This window comes from Stylophora pistillata, chromosome 2 (assembly GCF_964205215.1).
Source record: "Stylophora pistillata chromosome 2, jaStyPist1.2, whole genome shotgun sequence".
Lineage (NCBI taxonomy): Eukaryota > Metazoa > Cnidaria > Anthozoa > Scleractinia > Pocilloporidae > Stylophora > Stylophora pistillata.
In genome coordinates, this window is record NC_142520.1 from 10457857 (window position 1) to 10482552 (window position 24696).

The window sequence follows — 24696 nt, forward strand, 5'->3', positions numbered from 1 at the left end:
GATGTGCCCATTACAAGCCTCTTGTTTTGTGGAATTTTAAAAGAGTAATTTCTCTGAAACAGTGATCAAAACGAAATGAAAGAACGACGGAAAAAGAAAACAAAAAGAAGAAGAGAAAAATCCAGATACTAATTAGGGATGATTATTTCTAATGTTACTCATTAACTTCCCTTGGGGTACGTAGATTCTTAGCCATTGGAGCCAATTTTGACTAAAGTAAGTCTTTTGTATTCTATGTCAAAACAATTCCACAATTGAAAAAACTCCTTAAATAAAAACACATAAGCGACTACCGGGTTTGGTGTTTTCCCATTCAATGACTTGGCATTTGGGGGTAGAATGATTATTTCAACATTCAATAAAGAAAAAGTTCTGAAACGTCACGCAATGTGAACTAGGTGCCAAAAATACTCTTTTTGGATCTTTTCCCAAGCTTTTTTTTATCGCCAATAAAGAAAAAAAGTTACATTGATTCTAAACGTCTCTGTTTACTTTTTGAGGGCTCTACAATGGCGGTTAACGACGGTTGTCGAGGACTGAGGTCACGTGGTGAAAACCAATGGTTTCTTATTTACAGCCGGATGATTTGATTTATTCAGCTGTAGGGAAATCGAATGGATCACAAAAACACGAGACTACATATACCAGACAAGTGTTAGCTGTGTTCGATTTTTATTACCGTACGTAACTTCACAATCTGACTGGGGATGAAAGCCTTCGGAACTCAAGTTGTCCATTCCGTTTTCTCTTTAAGGATTTTCGTCCTTGCACGCGTTGTAATATTGCAAATCCCGGCGCTTGGCGTGCCTACAAACCTTTGATTGGTTCTTCTGCCCGCTCACTTATTCCAAAATTTCACTTTCAATTAATCAACGAGCAAACGCCAGACACAAAAGAGTATTTCTGTCGAGGAACTATCGGCTGGCAGTTGCCCCGCGAAAATTTGATGTCCTTAAAACAAATGTTTGCCTGAGAAGCGAAGCTTCGAGGGCAAATATGCTAGTTTTAAGAACATCAAATTTCCAAGGGGCAACTATCAGACCGATACTTCCGAGACATAAACACTCTATTGTCTTTATTGTTCCGCGCACCAGTTGAAAAACAGTCTAAACCCACTAAATGCAGGTCAATCAAATATTTATTCATGCGTACAGCCTGTCACAAATTTCAATAGCTCGCAACCACACATTGGCTAAATAATATGTTATACCTCTCAGAATTGAAAAGTTACTGTTTTTCCGATCTGCCTAACTCCGCGGCCGTCAAACTATTCAAAACTTTTCACGGACGAGTAGTATCAATCCAAGTATTTTCCGCGGACAAGCACTATCCATCAGGGTATTTTCCGCGGGCGGGCAATATGGACTGATTGTGTCTCTCCACGAATGAACACTATCGCGCCACGTGATCGATTTAAACCGATAAGAACCAGAGAAAATATAGTGGTGAACTATAAGGGCTGATAGTGTCTCTCCACGGATGGATACTATCGCGTCACGTGATCAATTTAAACCAATAAGAATCGGAGAAAATTTAGTGCTGAACTATAAACTCCTATAAAGCACGCCCTTTTGACCAATGATAGCGCACGTTGTATTTAACCTCTATCACAATTATAAATATTACCCAAATTTTTCAGCATATTTTTCGGAAAACATTAGGGGTCGTATTTTTACTTTCCAATTGCTCTCCTTTTCTTATATCTTCATAGCACACGGCTATCCTCGGGAATTGATGGTATGCCCAACTTTGATTTAACACCTCTGATAAATGAGTCAGCCATAAACTATGAAAGCTTACTTTCATGGTAACTCACTTTCATGATCTGGAACTCCATAATCAGACGCATACACTTTTTTTTCTCGGATATAACATCAACATTACAAATATTACATTACAGATAGTAGTTAGAAATGTTAGTTATATTGTCATTGGCTTAGATTCCCACAGGGTAAAGTGTCTGTCTCGCACATGTAGAAGTCATTTTCCTTGTCGACCTTCTCATCACAAATGCATGTTCTTTGATCCAGACGCCCTCCCCCCTCCTCCCCCTTTTTTCTCACAGACAAGGTTTGGTGGTAGGAAGGAAGGAATAAATTGTAACTTTGTGAGGTGTCTCAAAATATAGGGAATCCCCATTCCCCCCACCCCTCCCCCAATCCACTTAAATCTGTCATTTTGTCAAGGTTTGTTTCTTCAGTAAATGACTTGAACCCGGGGGTAACATGTGAAAGTATAATGTGATGGTCAGGGTAAGTTTAGTCCTGAGAAGGACTGTTGTCGGTGGTCGTGACTGACATTTCGACAACCTGTGCGAAAGTCATCTTGACTCTTGACTTCTTCGCTTGTCCCTTTGCTATCATTCTTCTTTTCTCGTGTTTTTAAATCTAAAACGTCACATTATTTGCCAGCAGTTGTAAGGAAATTTGAATTATTTCCATTACAAGACCATGAAGTTCACAAACAATATACTGGAGAGCTTTTTTTTTTATTAATAGCTTTGCACTAAGTTTCCAGAATTAATTAATAGCAACAGCTTTGAATGAAAGTTTTAACGTCACGTTTGCTTATTTAACAATATATTCCTTAATAGTAAATGTAAGTAATGTCCCACCACAGACATTGCTGCCATTTCATAAAACCCTTTTGACACTTATCTTCTATTTCAAGATCTTTATAAGAAAATGTTTCTTTTCCAAATGTTACTAGCTCCCTGTAAGAGCCCGTGGTCTTTATTGCAATTGCTTGATAGGTGTGCTAAAACAATTCAGTATTCAACGGAAAGATTATAGGTCAAACAGACACCTTTTTCGCCGATGGCAATGACATCTTTCTGTTATCACAAGTACTTCTACCAAATACATACCATGTGTTTCTTAAATTCAGAACAGACTGTCAAAGCGTATGATATAAATTATTATTACAGAGAGATAGGGAATATTATTCCGTCATTCAAATAATTAAGCAATATGTATACCTCACACAGTGAAAGGACCTTTTTTTTACGAAACTAGCAATACTTTTTAACAACTGTCGTTCAATGAAATACTTGTGAATACTTCCTACTTAATTCTGGTCCTTAATTTACAATTTCACACGCAAATGTACAATGTTGACGTAGCAACTCATTGAATTTTCCGGTTGTTATACGAGTTTTCAAACGATTCCTTCCCCAAAGGGCTCGGGAGGGATCTCAACTTTGACAAAATCGTGCGTGTCATTATCCCCTCATGCTAGTCTTCATCATTTGACGGCACATTCTCAATGTTAAGATTAGTGCTGCGTTCGAAAAGCCATACTGACTCCAGACTTTTACAGTGTAATAGGCGTCTTTACTGTTTGATCTCAAAACCTTCACTGATCTCACTGAACATCGGTAAAAGAAGGTCAGTGAAGACTCGTATCAAAGGATTGATTTGAAAAAACAGGCAAAACTCGATCCTAGGCTTCCAGAAGATATAATCATCTGGAATTATTTCTCATCGTTTTATGTTGTACAATGTGATAATTGGTCTTTGCGATATTGTGACCTTTCCTTAAGACCCTTGTAAAAAAGTATAACGAGTGAGACTCGACTTCTGAAAAAAATTACCTTCATTATCTCAAGTTTTAGAACCCTATTTGTACTTTTCAACAATAAAAAAAGCACCGAGCTCAGTTAATGTAATAGATGACCGAAAGAAATGATGGCTAAAAGTAAATCAAATGAAAAATAAGATGCGTGACTTTTGGGTTTCACAGAAGGTTAAAAAAAAAAATTTACTCTTTATTTGGCACTTTAACTGAGTGTTATTAGTCGATTAGAATGCCAATCAATGAAAGCTCAATACTAAGTGCCATTATCATATTAGATAAACTTTTTTACTCCAGGAATGTAATAGTCACTTGACCATGACCAGCGTTGTTGTAACAACATTCATTGTCCTGGTTGTTTCCATCGTTGTAAGAGCCTCCCCCACCCCCACAGCTATCATAAGCACCATTTCCGCTGCTTCCCCCAGAGTACCCTCCTCCTCCTCCTCCAGCTCCTCCTCCCTGTCCATGAGCTCCACCACCTCCACCAAACCCACCATCGACATCGTTAATCTTGGCTCTTCCACCCACCCCTCCACGAATATATCCCTTACCACCTTCTCCACCCCATCCTTTTATTCCATTAAAATTCTTTCCACTTCTTCCACTGGAGTAAAACCCGCCACCACCACCACCTGAAATATAATGAATATATTTTAGGAGTTTCATAAACAGAAGCGAAACTATATTTAAATGGGATGCTAACCCATTCGATTTTTGGATTTTTTGCCGTCAACCGTCAAATAAGCAAGCCAATATTAGCCGTCAAATGTCTCGGATATCCTTACATAAGAATCATACGATTGCATTAATTGGGATCAAGTTCCATTTTTTTATGAATAAAATTTTTGATCATCACAAAAATACATTTATGTAAGTCCTTTAACTTCTATTCGCAAGTAAAACTTGTTAGCGATAGAGCTGACTTCCGGTTTGGAAACACTTCCGGTGTCGTAAAACATTGGTCAGTTATCAATAAAAGGTGTAATAGACTAACAGTTCTTTACAAACGCGTCATCCTAAAAGTCTACAGCCAAATTCGCGTTTAGTTCCTTTTCTAAACGACATTCCAAAATATGTTATGCTTACAGTTGCTGAAGTGATGGAGAATTTGTCGAATATTGATCCAAGTGAGGCAGGCGAACAAGATGACATCCATGGCTCACTCCTAAAACATACTGCTGCTGAAATTGCCCCTTCATTATGCAGGCTGTTCAACATGTCGCTGTCTACGGGCTCTTTTCCAGGAAATTGGAAGCGCGCGAACATTGCACCCGTCTTTAAAAAGGGCGATCCTACACTAACGGAGAATTACACGCCAATTTCTCTTTTATGCATTGTCTCCAAAGTTATGGAACGATGCGTGTTTAATCACTGCTACCCTCATTTATCGTCCTTTCTTCACCAACTCCAGCATAGATTCCAGCCAGGAAAATCCACAATAACGCAACCACTTGATGTGTATCACGATATTTTAGACAAACTAACCAATAGCCAAGAAGTGGACGTAATCCATTTTGACCTGTCAAAGGCATTTGATAAGGTTCCACACAGGCTACTCCTCTCGACCCTTCAGCTCCTTGGTATATCCGGTCCAGTTTTGTTGTGGTTCTCAAGCTATCTTTCTGACAGATACCAACGAGTTGTTGTTGACGACATATCCTCAGACTGGCTCCCAGTCACATCAGGAGTACCCTAGGGCTCCATCCTGGGTCCGCTTTTATTTTTGGTCTTCAATAATGACATGTCGTGCCCCATTACTTACGGAAGTAAACTTGGCCTCTTTGCGGACGATAGCAAGCTATATCACCCTCTTGTTTCCAATAGATGCGCCTCCCTCCTGTAAGCTGACTTGGACAACTCCAAAACTTGGTGTGACGACAACGGTATGTCTTTCAGCACTAACAAATGTAAAGTTCTACACATGTCAAAGAGAACCTCGCGCCAAAGAGAGAAGCATACATACCATTTAGACGGCCAGACCTTGGACTCGCCTGCTGACACCAAGGATTTAGGCGTGACTGTCACTACTCTACTATCATGGACGACGCACATCGAAGAAATATGTGCCAGGTGTAACAAAGTTCTTGGTCTTGTAAAGCGTGTATGCGGCAGAGACATTGTTAACGTATCAACTCTGAAAATGATGTACACTGCCCCAGTTCGCCCAATCGTCGAGTACGTACCCTCTGTATGGTCTCCTTACACAGCAAAGCATCGTAGGCTAATCGAAAATATACAACGACGGGCTACTAAATTCATACTAAATCACCCAGATAGGATTACCAGCTACACTACGAGACTGAAAACTCTTAGCCTACTGCCGCTTGAATTCAGAAGAGACGTCCATGATCTTGTCACTTTATGCAAAATTAGGTCAGGTCTTATCAACGCTAGTTTTGACCATCTTCTACCTCCTGCCAACCATACATACCCAACCCGACGTCATCATCCTGCAAACATCCGCCATTTATTTACTCGTACTCAGCGGTATTTTACAAACTCTTTCTTTCCTCGCACAATTAAATTATGGAACGATTTACCGAGCAACATTAAGCAAACGAGCTCTTTACATAACTTTAAATCCTTAGTTAAGCGGTTTTATACAGAAAAGCTCATGCTTTATACTCCGCCCTAAATAAGTGTCGCAGTTGGTCGGCAAATTATTTTATACTGTAGACAAATTACATAAGTGCATATGTAACCCATATTTTTCTATTATTTGTATTTTGTAAGGTGACAAATGTCAATTGGTACTCGCCCTGTAGTCCTGCCATTATAATTATGTTTATTCATTGCGTGTCTCTGTTCATGTATTTACTTGTAAATTGTATTTTTCAGTGGCAAATCTCAATAAACTAAACTAAACTAATTAACAATCAACCGTCAAATACTTATAGATTGGATACCATGCCAGTCGTCATCACTCAGAGAGACACTGCCAAACACTACGGCTAAGCCTCTACAACGAGACCGCTGCTTGATTTTGAACACCAGACAATCGATATCATCTACACAAAGTCAGTAAAGCCCGAAATGCGACTAGTTTTCTGTTCCAAAATTTTTATTTACAAACATTTGTAGCCCGACTAAAAGAAAGAACCAGTTTATAGCGGCTTTACACTCGAAGATCATTTAAATAAGAACGATATTGATGTTTGCGTAGCCTCCTAAACACACCTTGAGCCAGATAAACCTGAATCAATTGTGAACATACCGATCTAGAACATATTCAGACGGGACAGGAACTGGTCAAGAGTGGTTTTGTGGTAAAAGAGGCGGAATTGCTGTTTATGTGAGAAGTAACCTGGATGTTGTTCATGTTTATATATTACAACTACACAGTTTAGTTTTTAGATATGATCTTTTATAAACACGCTGCAAGTTCTATTTTTCACATATGTTTAATGGCGGGCGTATCCCCATTAAAAATCAAAGTGAAAGTTGACGTGTGCAGGGTCGGACGGGTTAATGAACTGTGGGTTTCTTGTTCTGACACGAAAAAACAAATAAAAAAGTTTTTCCTGCAGGATCTTTATCGTGATTGTTCAGTGTGGCTCGTGCATCGCTTCCTTCTAATGTGAAACCAAATTTTTGAGGTGGTTAATCCTGTTTGATCAGGCTAGACGGGAAGATATTTGGCTTACAATCATGAATCGTAGCACGGACCGCGCCGCATTCGGCCCGTGCGTCATAACCTCGCGCCAAAAGCGCAATATTTTTACCGTCAGCTGCCAAATAAGCAAACCAATGTTAGCCGTCAAATGTCTCAGATATCCTTCATTGAGAACCATGCGGCTGCCATAATTAGGGTCAAGTTCTATTTTTTATAATAAAATTTTTGATATATCAAAGAAATACATTTATGGAAGTCCTTTAAATTCTATTTGCAAGTAGAACTGGTTAGCGACAGAACTGGCCTCTGGTTTGGAAACACTTCGGTGTCGTAAAACGTTAGTCATTTATCAATAAAAGGTCTCATGAATTAACAGTTCTTTACAAACGGGTCATTATGAAAATTTACTGCCAAATTCGTGCGTTTAGTCCGTTTGATAAACAACATTCCATAAAATTAACCGTCAATCCTAAAATGACCTAAATAATTCAACTGTCAACCGTCAACCATCAACATCACCTTATCCCCCTCTATTGAGACCCTTCTAGACGACCATCCATCATGACCTTGCCGACCAAATTATGAAACGTTACATTTTATGAAATGATTACATGGCATTCTGAAAATCTCAAGAAACTGAGGATTGTAAAGACGCATTAATTTTAACAACACGAAAGCTTATCGGATACCAGTGGTCATCACTCAGTAGGCTGCAGAGCAGGCGTTCTAGTAAAGTTTGGGCGAAAAATATAACGCGCGAAAAATGGAGGGAGGGGAAAAATTAGGAGGTGGGGGGAGGGGGAGAGGAGAGAAGGGAACGCCTGCCAGCCTTTATTGTTGTTTTCAAACACTCATTCGCGGACGAACGAACGATTCTGATTGGCTTTTCGTGTTTAGTCTGATTGACAGACATCAATTTCGCTACATTACACAACCATTGGAGCAGTTTTAAAATAGCCGAATCCTTCGTACAAGACCCCACGAGGGCCCTAAACATTTCTTTGGATTTATCAGGAGTCGTTTACTGAATTTCGATTTGATCTCAAACTTCAACAAGTACACAGTTTGAGGCAACTTGTCTATAAGGGCTATTTACTAGCTGTTTTGCCGACTGGCTTTGGTAAAATCCTTATATTCCAACTGCGCGTAGCCGTGAGGAAGGAGATGCTAACGAAAAACTGTACTGTAATCGTTGTTCTTTCTTTGAAAAGTATTCTAGAGGACCAAGTGTCCAAAGAGAATTCTTTGGGCATCAAAGCAGGAGCATGAAGCCAAATTATAATGGGAGAAGCAGAGCTCTCGTAGTTCGAATTGCTGTTTGGTCCTGGCATGACTGCGCGAAAGACTTTTTAGTTTGGCAGCTTTCGATCTTCGCCAAGAAGGGCTCGTTAAAGGTATTTTTGCCCCTTCCTTTACACACTTAGATGGGGTTGAAATCTTGATTGTTTTATTCTTTATAAAGTTATAAAGTTGTCCTAAATTTATAACTGTACGTGTCGATGCCTTAAATATATTTTCGAAGGATAAGAAAGAAGACTTTCCTGTCCTTGGTTTTCCGAATTTAACTCGAAAACAACAATTACAAAATCCACAATAATCTTTCGCCTTTGATTCCATGAACGCTCGTGTTATTATTTGTATTTGACATTGTTCCACGTGTGTTAACCTTTAATTCCGCTGGAAATATGCCGTTCCGTGATTGCTTTCTCGAATCTCAAATTTCGGAATGCACAATAATCATCTGGAGACGTATTTGAAAACATCAATAAGTGCTGGCAGGTGTTCCCTTCTCTCCTCTCCCCCTCCCCCCACCTCCTAATTTTTCTTCTCGCTCCATTTTTCGCGCGGTCTAATTTTCGCCCAAACTTTACTAGAACGCCTGCTCTGCAGACTAATCACTCAGCGACACCCAAACACCACGGCTAAGCATGTACAGAGAGACCATTTCCTTATTTTAAACACCAGACAATCGACCTCATCAACAAGTCAGCAAAGCCCGAAATGCGAGTTTGCTGTTTCAAAATGTTTATTTACGAACATTTGTAACCCAACTAAAACAAAGAACCGGTTTAGAGAGGCTGTACACTCAAGACCATTTAAAGAAGAACAATATTGATGTTTGCGTCGCCTCCGAAATACACCTTGAGCCAGATAAACCTGAATCTATTGTTAGCATACAGATCTACAACATATTCAGACGGGAAAGGAACTGGTCAAGAGTGGTTTTGAGGGAAAAAGGCGGAATTACTGTTTATGTGAGAAGTAACATAGATGTTGTTGATTGTTTATAGATTAAAACTACATAGTTTAATTTTTAGACATGATCTTTTATAAATACGTAGCAAGTTCTATTTTTCACATATGTATATTTCAGCGCATCGCACATGTTTTTATTTATCTCGGGATATTCATATTTTATCCGAGATTTATTAAAGATTTATGTGCCTCCGATGCATATTTCGAGCTATGGTGCACGCGGAGAGTGTGGAGAGTAAAAGAGAGGAGTGGCTTGAAGCGCAAGCGGGAGCGTTCGGAGTTATCAATGCGACACTAAAAATAATACCGGCCGTTCAGAATACTAAGCGGAAATTTCCTAAAATGACGAGTCCCGTGTGATAGATTCACCTCCTTGAATTGTTGGTTACTAGAATTGACGATCGGAAATTGCGTCGCTTTGTGTTGAAAATCTTAAAAATTGTACGATTTCAAAGGAAAATCATCCATTCAACAACACTTTTGGGACATACGTGTAGCAACTCTTCAAACTAACATTCACCCCAACGTCGCGAAGCCTCAATTGAAGTAAAAAAACTCAGTTTTGTTTTCAGCCACATTCACACATCGCGTTTGGCATATAGAAAGTCTTGTCGACTCCAAAACTAATTCCGTCGCTTTGAAGAGTTACATGCCCCCATTGTTTTTAGAAATGATTATCTTTTTAGCACATTTTCTTTTCAAATATAGCTCCAAAAGGTTAAAGGGAAAACAATCTTCAAAGTTTTGAAACTTGCGGGTAAATTCGATGTGAAATTTTGGCCGCCAATGAAGTCAGCCTGAACCATCTCTATCACCCATCCATTTTCATAAATTATAAGCTAATTAGAGCGCACATTATCATATGATTATGATATAACATTAAATGAAAAGCTGAGATGAAAGGAATCATCACGATATACCCTAACCTGACCATCCATCATCAGCAGTCTGTGCACCATGTCCATTGCTCCCCCCTGACCATGATTTGTATCCAGGATTCCCTGTTGTGTTTGTGCTGGCGTCACATCCTTCATGTCTTGACCGAGCTCTATCTACCCCTCCTCCGCCTCCAGCTATTATCAAAGGTTTGTTGGCTCCTCTCACCACAAACGTTCCTCCACCACCTCCAGAAGAGTAAGAGTGCGTGTTTATTCCTCCTTCTTGACCAACAAGTATTTCAATGACTTCACCCTTGTTGAAGCGGAACGTTCCAATCATTCTTGCTCCTCTTCCGCGGTACTGAATACTGTTAGCGCGTATATCGTACCCTCCTGCAGCTGCTATTGCTTCTATTCTGTAGTCACCAGTGTACGGCACAGTCCAATGTTGAACTCCTCTGGACAGTGTGACTTGCCCGTCATAATCCCGTCCTGTGTAATGACTGCCTAGCGTTGTTGGACCAATTCTTCCACTGGCGTTGAGGTTTGTAAAAACGGCCTTGAAAGCTGAAAGGGGAGAGTTAAGTTATCTACATCACTATAACCATAATTGTTTTAGCTTTTTTCTTTCATTAGAGGTAAATTTGCATCTACAAAAAGGACATGGAACGGTTAAAATCTTGTTAAAACGGTTAAAATCTTGTTAAAACGGTTAAAATCTTGTTAAAACTACTCACCATTATTGCAATCATTAAGTTATTTAATATTCAACTTTTCTTTATTTGATCTTTTATTCAATTCTTTGTCTCTCTATGGACGTGTACCCGCTAGTCACGAAAATATTTTTCCCCGAAAGTTTTATCAAGCATCGCATCTGATTGTGATTGAAATGTTGTGTCGATCTTCTTTGTTGAAAGAGATCGCTGTTGAAATAGGCCTTCAACTAAAACTGTCCCTCTTTTCCTCATTTCAGTCCAAAGGTTACTAATATACTTCTTTAAACTTTTCCTTCTTAAGTTTGAATTATAGATAAACCCATCCTCTAAAAATGCTACTCTTGGATTTCTAACTTATTGCTTCTTTAAATCGGGAAAGCGAGATTTATCAATGCTGCTGGGCTAGTTTAAGCCCTTTCTCCCCTTCCTTTGGGCTTCTCCAGGCGCTATTGCATTAATTCACATTTCCGCTTCAGTGCTGACGAGTAACTGATGATATCCAGCCATTCTTCGTCAAAAAAGTCGAGAGTAGAGCAAACCGTAAAATTTTGATTTAGCGTCCGGGGCTATTGAACCAGGGGATTTAATTCTTGCTTTTCACGTGACGTCATCGAGTTTAGAAATTAGGAATTATCGATCCCTATGAGAATTCGGTTTAGTAAGGTAAAAAACAGCTGAATTCTTATGTTTTGAAAAATTTTCAGTTTCATTGGATTTTCTTCTTGTGGTAAAGCAAGGTTAAATTTCTAAGCTATTGCTTGAGACGATATTAACATACTGGTATGTAGATTAAAGGAAAGAAGACAAAGAGAAGTGGATAGACAGATAGATAGATAGATAGATAGATAGACAGATAGATATGCTTAATCAACTCTTTTGTAGGCAGAGCTGAATTACAGTGCAGTATGTACACACTATAACAATGATATAAATAGCACTGATAATATTTGAGCAATTTCTCATGTGTGAATAATTTATATATGGGTTATCAACCAAGCGTGAGGTCAAAATGGCTGGATATTGGCCGAGTTCTTTCTTTGCATTTTTATAGACCGAGACGAAGTCGAAGTGCATAAAATTTTGAAAAGGAGCAAGGCTAAAATCCAGCCATCTTGACCGGACAAGCTTGTTTAATAAAGGATTTATTATATTACAAAAGATTTCGCTTTATTACGAGTTAAGAATGACCTTTTTCCTTCGAGAGCTGGGAAAGAAAGCCAACTGTGTTTGTTGCACAACAAACTCACGAGAACTGCTTCTATTTTCTTTGTTTTGACTATCTTCTGCCGCTTTTTGCCTTTCCGTTGCCGAAATTTTCCAAGAGTTACGAACGTAGTTCTTATTCTCTTTTTTTTCATGCGCGGGATCAATGCGGGCAATCCTGAGCGGGCAAGATGGGCCCATCTTGCCTGCTCGAGTAGCCAATTAGAACGCAGGATTTGCTCCATCTTGCCCACGGGCGCTGCGTGCAATGTGATGAATAATCCTTAATGAGTCATATTTCAAAGGCATGCACCGCAGTTTCATGTCATCCTTCAGTGAGACGAGACACCTACTTCTTTTTTTGTACGATAGTAAAATCATCAGTGACGAAGAATTTTTGACCTTGTAAGAAAGTTACAGTTCCAAGAATCTAGAAATCCCTTACAGCTCCTACCTTAAGTTTGATTTCGATCAGATGGATGAATCAGAGTGTTTAGCAGAGTTCAGACTGGGTAAACAGGACATAACGTTATTGGGAAATGTCCTTCAATTACCAGACACTATACGCTGTCCACAAAGAACAACGTGTGACCAAACTGAAGGGCTTAGTATGCTTCTGAAGCGCTTCTCGTATCCATGTCGCTATTCAGACATGATTCATCGTTTCGCAAGACCAGTTCCTGAAATAAGTATGATTACCAATACAATGATGGATCATATTTTTTTGAGCCATAGTCATCCTATTTCACAATGGAATTTTGATAAATTGATTCCACCAATGCTACAGGAGTATGCAGATGTTACTCATGCAAAGGGTGCACCTCTCAGCAACTGCTTTGGGTTTATTGATGCAACAGTCAGACCAATTTCTCGCCCAGGCCAACACCAAACAATAGTGTACAATGGCCATAAACGGGTACATTCCCTCAGGTTTCAGTCCGTCGCTTTACCAAATGGACTCAATGGAAATACGTATGGGCCTGTCGGTAAGTTATGTTCACTGGGATGCCATGAATATAAGCTGCCACATAAAGTTTCTTTAATTTATTAACTTTATTTATCCGTCTTGGTATACAGAGGGGAGAAAACATGATGCAAGCATGTTGGTAGATTCCAATCTTCTCCAGGAATTGGAAAGGAATGCATTTTCCCCAACTGGCTAACCCATGAGTGTTTTTGGTGATCCCGCCTATCCGCTGTGAGTACACCTACAGGCCCCATTTCGCCATGGTGTCCTAACACCGATGTTGGAACAATACAATTTTGACATGAGCTCTGTTAGAGTAACTGTGGAGTGGCTCTTTGGTGACATCAATTATGACTTCAAGTTTTTGGATTTTAAGAAAAACCTGAAAATTGGAATGAGTTCAGTGGGAAAAATGTATCTTGCATGTGCACTTCTTAATAATACTGTTACCTGCCTATATGGAAACAAAGCCTCAGAGTTTTTCGGTCTAGACCCTCTTTCATTGCAATATTATTTTAGATAAATTCTCTTTTATAAACCGAGCAGAAACGAAGGCCATTTTAATTATACATAAATTCATTAAGTACTTGAATTCTTCCTGGTGGTCAACAATGCAGAGGTGATCAAACTTGTAACAATAACAATGAATGAACTTCGTTTTTTTTCCAATTCACAAAACGCAAGTAAATAATAAGACATCGATTTCAACAAATACCTGTCTTTTCGCCGAAACAAATAAATACTGAATGTACATATTCATACTTAGGGAAAATGTCATTCTTTCTTCTAAAGAAGCTTTTGAATAACCGACAGAATGGCTTGATTTGTTTGTTTTTATTGCTGTGTGACAGTCACCATCGCCTGCTGATTCTGCTCTAGCTCTAGTCCTCTTAGATCCAGCTCTTGTTGTCGTAATTCTCGCTCAGTCTTGACTTTCTCTTGCATGAATTCAACTAGTGGTTCAGTGCGAGCTCTTCTCCTTTGGCGCTTTGGTTTCTCCTCGCATTCATTGCCATTCTCTGTTGACTTGCGCTTTTTCGTTTCGCTGTATCGCTCTAAAGCTTTCTGCCTTATGTCCTCTACCTTGCTTTTATCTTCTTTCTGCTTTCTTGACTGAGCATCGCCAACTTTGTTTAAGCTTTCTTCTTTCCCGACGAGTTCTTTTAAGCAAAACATCTATTTTAGACAGGTCGTCCATGGATATTCCACTTGCAGTTTCTTCTTGATGCATCATAGCGTTATACTTCTTCTGGAGAAGAAACCATCGGTCTCTTACTGCCCTCTTATCTTTGAAATGAAAACAGAGTGTCTTCACTTGATTTAACTTTTCTGTAATCGATTCCCACCTTGCTCCCCAGGCAACACTTCCTTGTTTGAATGAAAACAAATCGCTCTCCAGGATTTCTCGAGGCAAAATAGCTTTATGATCTTGAGTCCACTCCATAGCTCTAAAAGCAAAACAGAACAATTCATCTATTTGACTGAGGGTCGAGGAAAAATGTAAACTTATTAAGATAAACATAAAAATATTTTCCGTTGAAATGTCTTCGAAAGACGCAATAGTTAAGCTTACTTTGGCTTTCCATCGGGGGCGGGCGCCGACATCTTTTTGCTCAAAGCTACGAGAAATGAAGATGTCTGTGTGTTTATCTATGTTTGAGTATACAATTTGAACAACATGAAAGAAAATAATTTTAAAAAGGTAACAAGAGCAAAATGAAATGTTAAAACAAGTTTGAAACAAGCTAGCGAGGGAAAAATACTCACGTTCGGAATACAACGCCAAAATGAAGGTTCTCACGTTCGCGCGAAACGAAGGCGACTTGACAAGACAACTCCAGAACGCCTAACGGAACAAAAAGTCACTTCCGGTCGCCGTCGCCGTCGCCGTCGCAAAATAGCCTGGTACTTAAGTTCTCTATTTAAATATGTAAAGCACGCATATTTTCATCTTGTTATCTGTGTCTCCTTGGAATTCTTTCATATTTTTATTCGTTCTCATTTCACTCATTCAAGTTAAGTCAAGTCAATTTTTATTTAAACTTACACAGAAATAACAATCATTATTGACTTGATAGTGACGCTAAGCGAACGTCGAAACGTCGTAGCATTTGTCTTGAACCTTTAACCAAGATGGTTTTTAATTTTTTAAACTTGTCCACCTAATCGCAATTCTTTATAGTTAAAAAGTTTTCAGGGCTTTGAAGAAATGTTTCTCAACTCTAGTCTGTCTAGATCTGCTTTAGGACAATTTGTTAACTGCTGCTCAAAAGCTGTCTTTATATTTTTCTTTTTTCTCTTACTTGTTTGGTTAATGATTAATTTGACTCGTCTAGCTCTATGCAGATGTGAATGACTTTTTCATCGCAGCCTGTGCATCTTTTGGACAATCATTTTAATACTTACCTTTCTTGCTATCGTTTCTTTATTCATAATCCTCTCCTTTTTCTCTATTGTATGTGTAGTTTCGATGGTTCATCAAATCAAGCCTTGGCCAAGAAACTCTTAATTGAAGTACAGGCAGTTTAGGGTAAGAAGAAGTGGAGGAAGTCAACCATCAAAGGTAAGCCTCTATCATAACTTTTTAAACAAGAGCAGTGGAACTTCCTCCAATAAGATACCAGCTGGCCATATCGAATTTATGTTGCTATTTTTCTATAAGAGCCGTTTTGAAGGTACTATGTACAGGCAATCGAGCCTCTCAGACAATTGGGTCAAAATAGATTACGAGCAGTCTCTTTACTCTAAAATCCGGGGCAGTGAAGGTGAAAATATCGAAAATGTGCGTTACACATCTTTCGGGCGCCAGCTAAACTCTGCCAGTACTTTTACTTATTTTCTTATTTGTCCTCACTAGCGTTCTTTGGAGCAAAAGAGAGACTGCTTGTAGGCTTTGGTCAAATTAGCGTCATAACAAGTAAAATTCATCCATTCAAATCTTGATTCGCCCTAGACTACACGTATGGTATGTCTCGGCGAGATTGCTGGTTTAATGTAGCAATATAAAAAAATGTTGTTTCAAAAATAGATTGAAGGGTTGAAACGGTTGAATCTATATTTGAACACAAGTCAAATTTTAAAGCGTGTCAAAAACTGCCAAAGCTGTTAAGTGCTATCGGTGAATAAATAATGTTGGGCGGCAACCAATTTTTCTCCGAGTAATTTCTACCAATTCGTGTCGAGAGCATGCTTCGTCAACTAACATAATCTATTTGTTTTAAATTAGTTGCGGTTCATCAGCATTGGAGATCTATACGAGATGATAAATAAGGAAAGCAAACAACAGCTTTAAGAAGCACCGACGGCGAGTCAAGCGAGGCAATAGTTTCAAGAGGGTAAGTATTTTACATCAATTATATAAGGCCAGATTGTTAACGGTTACTACTTTGTCTCTTATGTTTTGGGACAAGTCAGTTAAATCCAGTACAACAAGAGAAAATATGATTAATACCGTTCTTATTTTTTCTTGGTAACAACTCTGCGCGTGTATTAAATCAGTTGCTTAATAGCTGTTTAACTGCTACAATGTCAACATGGTTTTCTTCCAAAGCTTGAGCTAAGTGGCTGATTTTTGTGTCTTTCATCTATTTCAATCTTAGCAAGATCATAATCGAGCTTTTTGTGTCACTGAAATGGCAGTTATGGCAACTTTGGCAATTATTTGACTTCTCGACAGTGCTCTGACAAGGCTCTCACTTGCCTCGATCTTTTATTCCCTTTAGAAAATTTCTCGACGACTGTATACTCTGGACAACTCAACAGTGCTGTTTGATGGAGACAAGAAAAGGGCACGAGAAATTCTGTCTTCCCCAGACGCATTACATTATATGTCGTCGGAAGAAAGCTGCGAAGAAGAGGCAGTAGAACCAAGGGGTGGCCCAACACCACGAAAAGTCAGAATACTTTCATGGGAGAGGAGAAAACTGAGGAACATTAAAGTGATACTGGATGAGGCGTATTTTGCCGCACTAAATGAGAAGCAACGCCGTACAAGTGCACGTGTCAACCGGACTGAGGATGAATCATCACGCCTGATCACGCCCTCACCCAACTAACGGCCTGCTTTGGGCTGTCCGCAGCGACTAAGTCGAGACATCTTTTTCAGCATATTTGACATTTTCTATATACTAGCTGCAAAATTTTTTTTGATGTTCATTTGTTAAGAAAGGAATTGTAGGCACATTTTGCTCAATTAACGAGGACGACATTCGAAGACGATGTACTTTTTAAATAACAAAAATCAATTATGTGTCACCGATCCATCGACTGAAGTATATGTGTGATTTTACATAATATTAATGAAGCACAGATTTCGCAAATGAACGGTATAAGTCTGGTATGGGTTATAGAAAAACGCACGATCACAACATATTAACCTGTCCTGTAATAATGAAAAAGAAAAAAACACTACTGCGCACGCGGAAACAAAAAAGAAGCGTTTCTGAAACAGAACACTGTAATTCCTCCCCTCCAAGTCTGAATTCAGCAGCAGAAACAAGAGGAAAATATGTTTCCGAAATGTAACCTTGTATTTCCGTGAACGTTTCGGTCTGACAGAAATATAAAAAATTCATATTTCCGGAACGTTACCATGTGTTTCCGCACTTGTGAACATGAAGTTACATATGCAGAAAGATTTGTTTCCTTCAACTGAAACCTGACGGTAACATGTAAAAAAGTGATTCGGTTCCGTTGTTACCGCAGCAACGGAAACACGAGTAAACGTCACCAAACCGCCAGCGGATACACGTGTTACCTGTCATGTTTCCGCAACGGTTTCACAAATCTCTTTCACGTTTCCGATTACGGATCCTTGATATTTCGTCGTGTCAAGGGCCTTGAAAAACCTGATGCAGGCAAGATCCCTGCGCTGACTTAGGGTTGGGAGGGAAGATAAAACAAAGGATTCCTCATAACCATTATCTGGAAAGATAATCTTCAATGCCCTCCTCTGAACGGCTTCAATAAGATATGTACATAGGTGATGCATGTTCACTAAGAGATCTGATTAATGAACAATGTATCTACACTAGGTCATTATGATAGGGCTCTGACTTCTTAGAAAATCTCAAGGCATGCAGCCTTTTGTTAGCTCTTCAAATAATATACTCAACATGCAGATGCCACTTAAGGTCATTAGACTTATATGCCTCTTGGAACTGATAACTTGAGACTCTTTCTATGTCATTACCTAGTATATTAATGGTATCTGGAACCATAGGTTGGTATTCAAGAAAATTAAAAATCATCTCTTTGAACCTCTTGGGATTTAAGCGTATACCTCTGCTAGTATTATAACCACAATGACCTGAAAAACGAACGAAAGATGCCTTCGGCTACTTCTGGATATTCACTCAAACACTGTTGTGTCATCCACATACTTAGTGCGCAGATGCTAATTGTCATCCAGCTTCTCAACCAAGTTAGCGAAAAGGATAGGGGCTAGCTTTGTCCATTGGGGGATACCCGGTTATGAGGATAGACTGGGGCGGATAAGACCCCACCAAGTAACTATCTGAGATCTGCTGGTAAGGAAAGGATAGATCCATTTGACTAATTAAGACATGGCTCACACCCAGATGTTTAAGCTCAAGTTGTAACTTACTATGATGAACTGTATCAAATCCTTTACTAAACTCTGCAAAATAAATATTTGGATATAATTCCCAAGACAATCAGGAAACATCAGTATTAAATGCACGAGACAGAATAATGCATGGATTGTTGATTTTCCACCAATAGAAAATTGTTTACAGTCAGGACTATTCCTTACCTGCTTAAGAGCAGCCGTTAGTAAATATCGCACGGAGGTGTGCAATATGAAAAAATAAAAAAAAATCTCCAAACCTTGCCAGAATATAGGTCTGGATGAACTATTTCTAGAAAAAAAAAAAACCTTTGAGTTGAATTGCATTTTTATTTTTCGCGAACGGTGGCAAAATCGGTTTTGCGACTCTCACGTCACCTTCACGAGGTTTAGACAACCATCATCTGAACGTCGCTTGAAAACAAACAAAACAGTAAATGTGACCAAATATTTTCCTAATGAAAAGAACAGGTATTTATAAACAGTCTGAAGTGTTCTTTGTTCGATTCCGTTACAATCAAAATTTTTGGGGAGTTTTTGGTTTTTCCCGATTTCGCTCATTTTGGCGGACAAGAAAATGGAAAAATTGAGAGGGTTAAATCGCACCTTGGTACATGGCATGGGGTTATATCAAGTTAATCCAGCAAAAGAACAATGTTTCTTCTTCAAATAACTCAAATAAATTTTTTTGGGTTACTGAAACTACGAAATTTTAGGACCCCAAGCAAAAGTGACTCAGAGGTCAAAACGCACCAATACTTGTCACGCAATTGGAGGTGAAAAATCCACAATGCGCACGTGGAAAAGATAACAGACCACTTTGGGAGCGAAATATCGTTACCAAACTGAATAAAAAGTTAACTTTGTTCAACATTTGTCGTTTCTGCTGCTCAGCCTAACTGAGATTTAAAACTTTAGCGGTTATTTTCGAAACAAAATAAGCCAAAATGTAACAGGGTCTAGTTCGAAGCGGCCGAGGACGGATACAAACCGTAAAATAAATGTTTGCCATATTTACACTTTGATTTGAGTATTATTTATAAATTTGTACCTACCGTGCATCAGCGCCAAATGTTGTTTGTGTATTCGCTGCCGTGAACTGTCCTCCGCTGTCTCGAAATGTCCAGTAAGGATTACGTGACAGGGAGATCTTTACCACAAACAGTGGCACTCTTCCTTTATATTCAGTATTATTTTTTGGGAACGTTGAATTATGCTTGAACGTTTTTTGGGGGACTCGCGTATGAAAATGCTTGTAATAACTAAAAGCATGCCTTTATCCGCTGTCGTCACCGCGGTCAACAACTTAGTTTTCTCATACTATTATTAATGAATAAGGGAAATATAAAAACTCGGGAATAGAAAACTGAAGCAAAATTACATGCACAAGGCCTTCAATAACCATCGTTAGGTAGCTTCTCGAGTTATCTTATTGTTTATACACTACATAACGTCAACAGAATTAATAAGAAATCGTGAAAAATATTGAGATGTTAACTGCCCTGGTGAGAAGTAAATGTGCCTCCGTTTTCAAAGTTGAATCAAGGCAGTCGTATAACTTCAGGTGACTCGACCTTTCTTCTGCATGTTTTATCGCCTCGCAAAAAGCATTTGTCGGGTTACACCACTGCATCCACAAGGCCCTCCAACAAGTTCAGAGTCGCCACAGATTGCCATTACATATACACAACTGTGTAAAAGCGTACCGTGGTACAGATAATCGACGCAGAAGTACTCTGATTGTGTGTCACACGGGAAGAAGTTCATTTTATCTATGTATATCGTAAGAGCCACAGTGATCGTATCAGTTATTGCGAGCTAAGCGCTTGATGTTTCGACAAGATTCCAAGACGCTTGTAAACAGGAATGAAAAAGAAGAGGGGGTAAACTCAGTGGAAAAAAAATCCCCCACAAGCATTCAAGTATAATTTTAAGGTTCCCAAACAAATAGTATTGAATATGAAGGAAGAGTGCTAGTGTTTAAGATAAAGACGCGTGCCCTTGCCGCTTGTCACGCAATCCTTACAGAACATTTAGATCAGCGGAGGGTAGTCAACGGCTGCGGCTTTTGAAGCGAATACACAACTCAGGTTCCTGCACTAGTCAAGAAGTTAAAAAATTACAGACCCCTGATTAGATAAGCGTTGAAAGCTTATTTGATGAAACCTGTAAAATGTCAACAGATCAGTGGAATGAAAAAGAGGAGGGGGGCCAATAGAGGGAAAAGCTCCCCCCTAAAGTATTCGTGCATATTCAACTTCCCAAACGAAAAAAATAATTAATTTAGAGGAAGAGTGATAGTGTTTCTGGTAAAAGACACTTTCATTTGCAATATTGTGGCCCAGGACTTGTGTGTCTGTCTGTCACGCAATCCCCTTCTGAACATTTCGAGACAGCGGAGAGCAGTTTACGCACAATCAATATTTGGCACTTCCCCAAAAAGGATTTTCAGAGGCAACACAATTAAGGTAGAAATTAATTATAAAATTAAGCTAAACATTATATATTAGACTTAAAATAGAGCGATGACTTAAATGACTTAAATAGCGGAAGTGCTAAGGGTACCTCAGAGGCGAGACCTAGGGTGGCGTTTAAACACATTAACCGATTCACAAAGTTGAAGATCGTTAGATAAGGAATTCCATAAAGTAACTGCTCTATACAAAATGGTCCTTTGGCCACTTGCTGTTCTAAAGCGAGGTATGTTAAGCATTTGATAACTTCGCGTTCTACGATTTGTGACGTCACACTAATGAATTCTGTAGATAAATATCCAGGAGCACATCCAGTTAAACACTTAAATGACATTACGGCATCACGGTAGTAAAGATGCTCCTTCACTGGCAGCCAGCGTAGTTCCTTTAAAGTTGGGGACACGTTATCGTATTTCCTTCTTTCACTTACTATGCGGCAGGCAAAATTCTGGACTGTCTGTAACAATTTTAAATTTGTTTGAGAAGTATTACTCCAAACGCATGAGCAATAAAATAGTTTACCGAAAACAAGTGTGGCTATCATTTTAATTCCGTTTCGTTATTTTCATTTCTGGTTGTTTCGTTACGTAATATCACGTAACTTATTCCCGGTGCTTTTAGATTTTGAAGTCGCTTGTTACGTATGTTGTAGTCCTGGTATGGATCGCTGTATTCCCAATCACGGTAAAGCAGTTCTTTAACGGCACGTTCTTTAAAGGCAGGTTTTTTTTTTAATAAAATGGGCCGCAAAGATAACAACAAGTAAGTTTATAATGATAATTAAGGACTGTTTGTCAAAAGATTGTCTAACTCTATTGATCTGAGCTAAACGTGACATGCACGAAGAAACTGTTTCTAGAATATGATTTCCGAAAGTTAAGTTTGGATCCATAATTACACCGAGGTCTTTAGCGGTTGTTGCAGGTACAAGATCTTTCCCGAAAAGGGACAGATTAAAATCATCATTCAATTTTGCATTGTTTTGTTTGCTTCCAAAGAGCATTAGTTTCGTCTTGTCCGGGGTTCAAAACTTGCTGGTTATTAAAGCACCAGTTCCGTATTTTAAGCCGATCCTGATTTATTTTATATCTGGCCCCTCCTCCTCGTAGAATGCAAAGGATAACAGAAGCTTGGTGTCATCAACATAGCATTGTGGGGAGCAGAACTGTGGGATTGACGGCAAGTCATTAACGTAAATGCTGAACTAAAGCGGGCCGAGTATGCTTCCTTGAGGTACGCCATTTCTTACTTGCATGCGATCTGACAGAGTAGAGTTCATGCGTACAATTTGGTGACGTGATGACTAATAACTCCGGAACCACTGTTAAGCAGCTGTTGTAGATGCACCGACATCCTGGAGTTGAGCCAGAAGAGTGTGGTGGTGTAACCTATCAAAGGCCTTGCTCGTATCAAGGAGGACTGTTGCAGTTAATTGCTTGTCGTCTTTTCATTTGGAAAATATTTGGTCACATTTACTGCTTTGTTTATTTTTAAGCGATGTTGAAATAATGTTTAAACCTCGTGAAGCTGACGTGAGAGCCGCAAAACCGATTTTGCCGCCGTTCACGAAAAGTAAAAATGCAATTGAACTCGAAGTATTATTTCTAGAAATAGTTCATCCTAACCTATATTCTGGCAAAGTTTGGGGATTTTCGATCTTTTCATATTGCACACCTCCGTGCAATATTTACGGACGGCTGCTCTTAAGTAATGAGTCTCTTGTGAAACCTTCCATGACTTTAGATAGCTGGCCAGTTGGGGTTATAGGTTTTAGGTGTTCCTTTATAGACTTTGGGGAACTGACCCTGGGCACTAACTAAGGAATCGATACCTTGACTTATCTGCTGAGATTTTGTAGTCATTTAGATGTTTATGAGCCCTCAGAAGACGACTACAGGTTTCGTACAGCAGAACTCGATGACATATGTTTTTGTTACCTTCCTGCCGCCATATTGGTGTTCCTCGGAGGGACACCAACATGGCGTCTTTATACAAAGCCTTATAAATTTAAGCGAAACCTTTTTTTCAAAAACTGCCCGCACAAAACATTGCACAGACCTGAAGCTTGCCGAGACTTTTCAAATATCCGTCTCGTTTTATCCCTTTGATCCTTGAATTTATTTGTTTTGAAAATTGTTTTGATGATGGTGGGACAGTGAAACCTGGGGATGGGTACATGGCGCCTATTCTCATCCTGAGAAACAGTAAAATGCGCGAGACAAACCTACTTATTTCAAAAGGATTAAAAAGACTGAAAAATGACGGATTATTTTCCATGGATAGGTCCTGGCTAGAACGATTAGCTAAGCTGCAATCGTCACGCGATGAATGAACTGAAAATAACAGTTAAAAGACGGACACATAGACCATTGATTCTGTTTTGAGGCTTTACGTGAGCAATTAAAGGAAGTTGAATAATGGTTGATCTCAATATACAAGTACTCCGCTGTGCAATTACTGATTCAGAATAGGGGCGCTTATTTGTGCAGGGGTGCTGATTGGAACGCGAATGCTTATTCAAAGGGAGCGCTTATTAGAATAGGGGTGCTCATTAAAAAAGTCTAATGAGAGCGGGCGCTTATTTTAAGGAGGGCACTAAATCGAATCCTTACGGTAGTTATGTAGCGTAATTGATTGAAAATTGACTAGGCGCTTATTTTTTTGTTTTTCTATTTGACTGATATTTTGTTTTATGCTATGAAATGAACATTAAGGTTACGGTTTAATTGTCGACGTGCTCACAATATAAGGATTATTATGACATAGCTTATCCTTATCTTGTACCGTGTACAATGAGTTTAACTCGGTATGGGAATTTTACAAAGTTGATCTTATTTTCCCCCTCGGTATAAAACATAGGCATTGTTGGCGAAAATAAATTGCATAGGTACCACGCTTCCTGCTGTCCCCTTCGCAGCCCTAATTTGGTCTCGTCCCGCGACGCCTTCTCTACCTTGCGTGACGAGACTAAAGAACGATCTGCTCGCAGGCTACGACGATCCTTACTGCTGTTCCTCTCCATTAGAGACAGTTTTAATTATTCAGTTACAGCTATTTGCCCCGAAAAGTATTTTCAATGTAATTTTGCTAAGGAAAGCAAACCAAAAACTATTTCATCTCTAACAACCACTGAACAAAGATATTTTTCGGTCTCCCTTCTTCAAGCAAGTGAAAATAGTTTGAATGAGGAGACAACTATCATGTTTCAAGGCGTAACAAAGTAGGCTCCTTATTTGGTTGTTGCTTATCTGGCCTTTTTCCTGAGCTTGTGAAATACATGATAAAATGCAAGTTGTTTAAAAGGAATTGACACGTGATAAGGTGAAGTCTAAGGTAGCAAAATTAAAAGCGAAATTTATTTCTAAAAAAACGTCTAAGCACGTTAGAATTGCGTGAAAAATTGACCAACAGAAGCATAACGTTTCT

At 39.1% G+C, this 24696-nt stretch overlaps 1 protein-coding gene and 2 pseudogenes across 1 annotated transcript; 2 read left to right on the plus strand and 1 right to left on the minus strand.

Annotated features, from left to right (window-relative positions):
• Window positions 1-2477: 2477 nt before the first annotated feature.
• LOC148737069 (uncharacterized) lies at window positions 2478-10768 on the minus strand. The gene is made up of 2 exons (XM_088747788.1): window positions 10372-10768; window positions 2478-4208 (listed from the first exon to the last, which is right to left on the minus strand). The coding sequence occupies exons 1-2, from the start codon at window positions 10661-10663 to the stop codon at window positions 3862-3864; spliced, it is 639 nt and encodes a 212-aa protein (XP_088603914.1). The 5' UTR covers window positions 10664-10768; the 3' UTR covers window positions 2478-3861.
• Window positions 10769-12564: 1796 nt separating this feature from the next.
• LOC148737070 (uncharacterized) lies at window positions 12565-13929 on the plus strand (annotated as a pseudogene).
• A 1737-nt stretch (window positions 13930-15666) lies between these two features.
• LOC148737071 (uncharacterized) lies at window positions 15667-17295 on the plus strand (annotated as a pseudogene).
• The last annotated feature ends 7401 nt before the right edge of the window (window positions 17296-24696 follow it).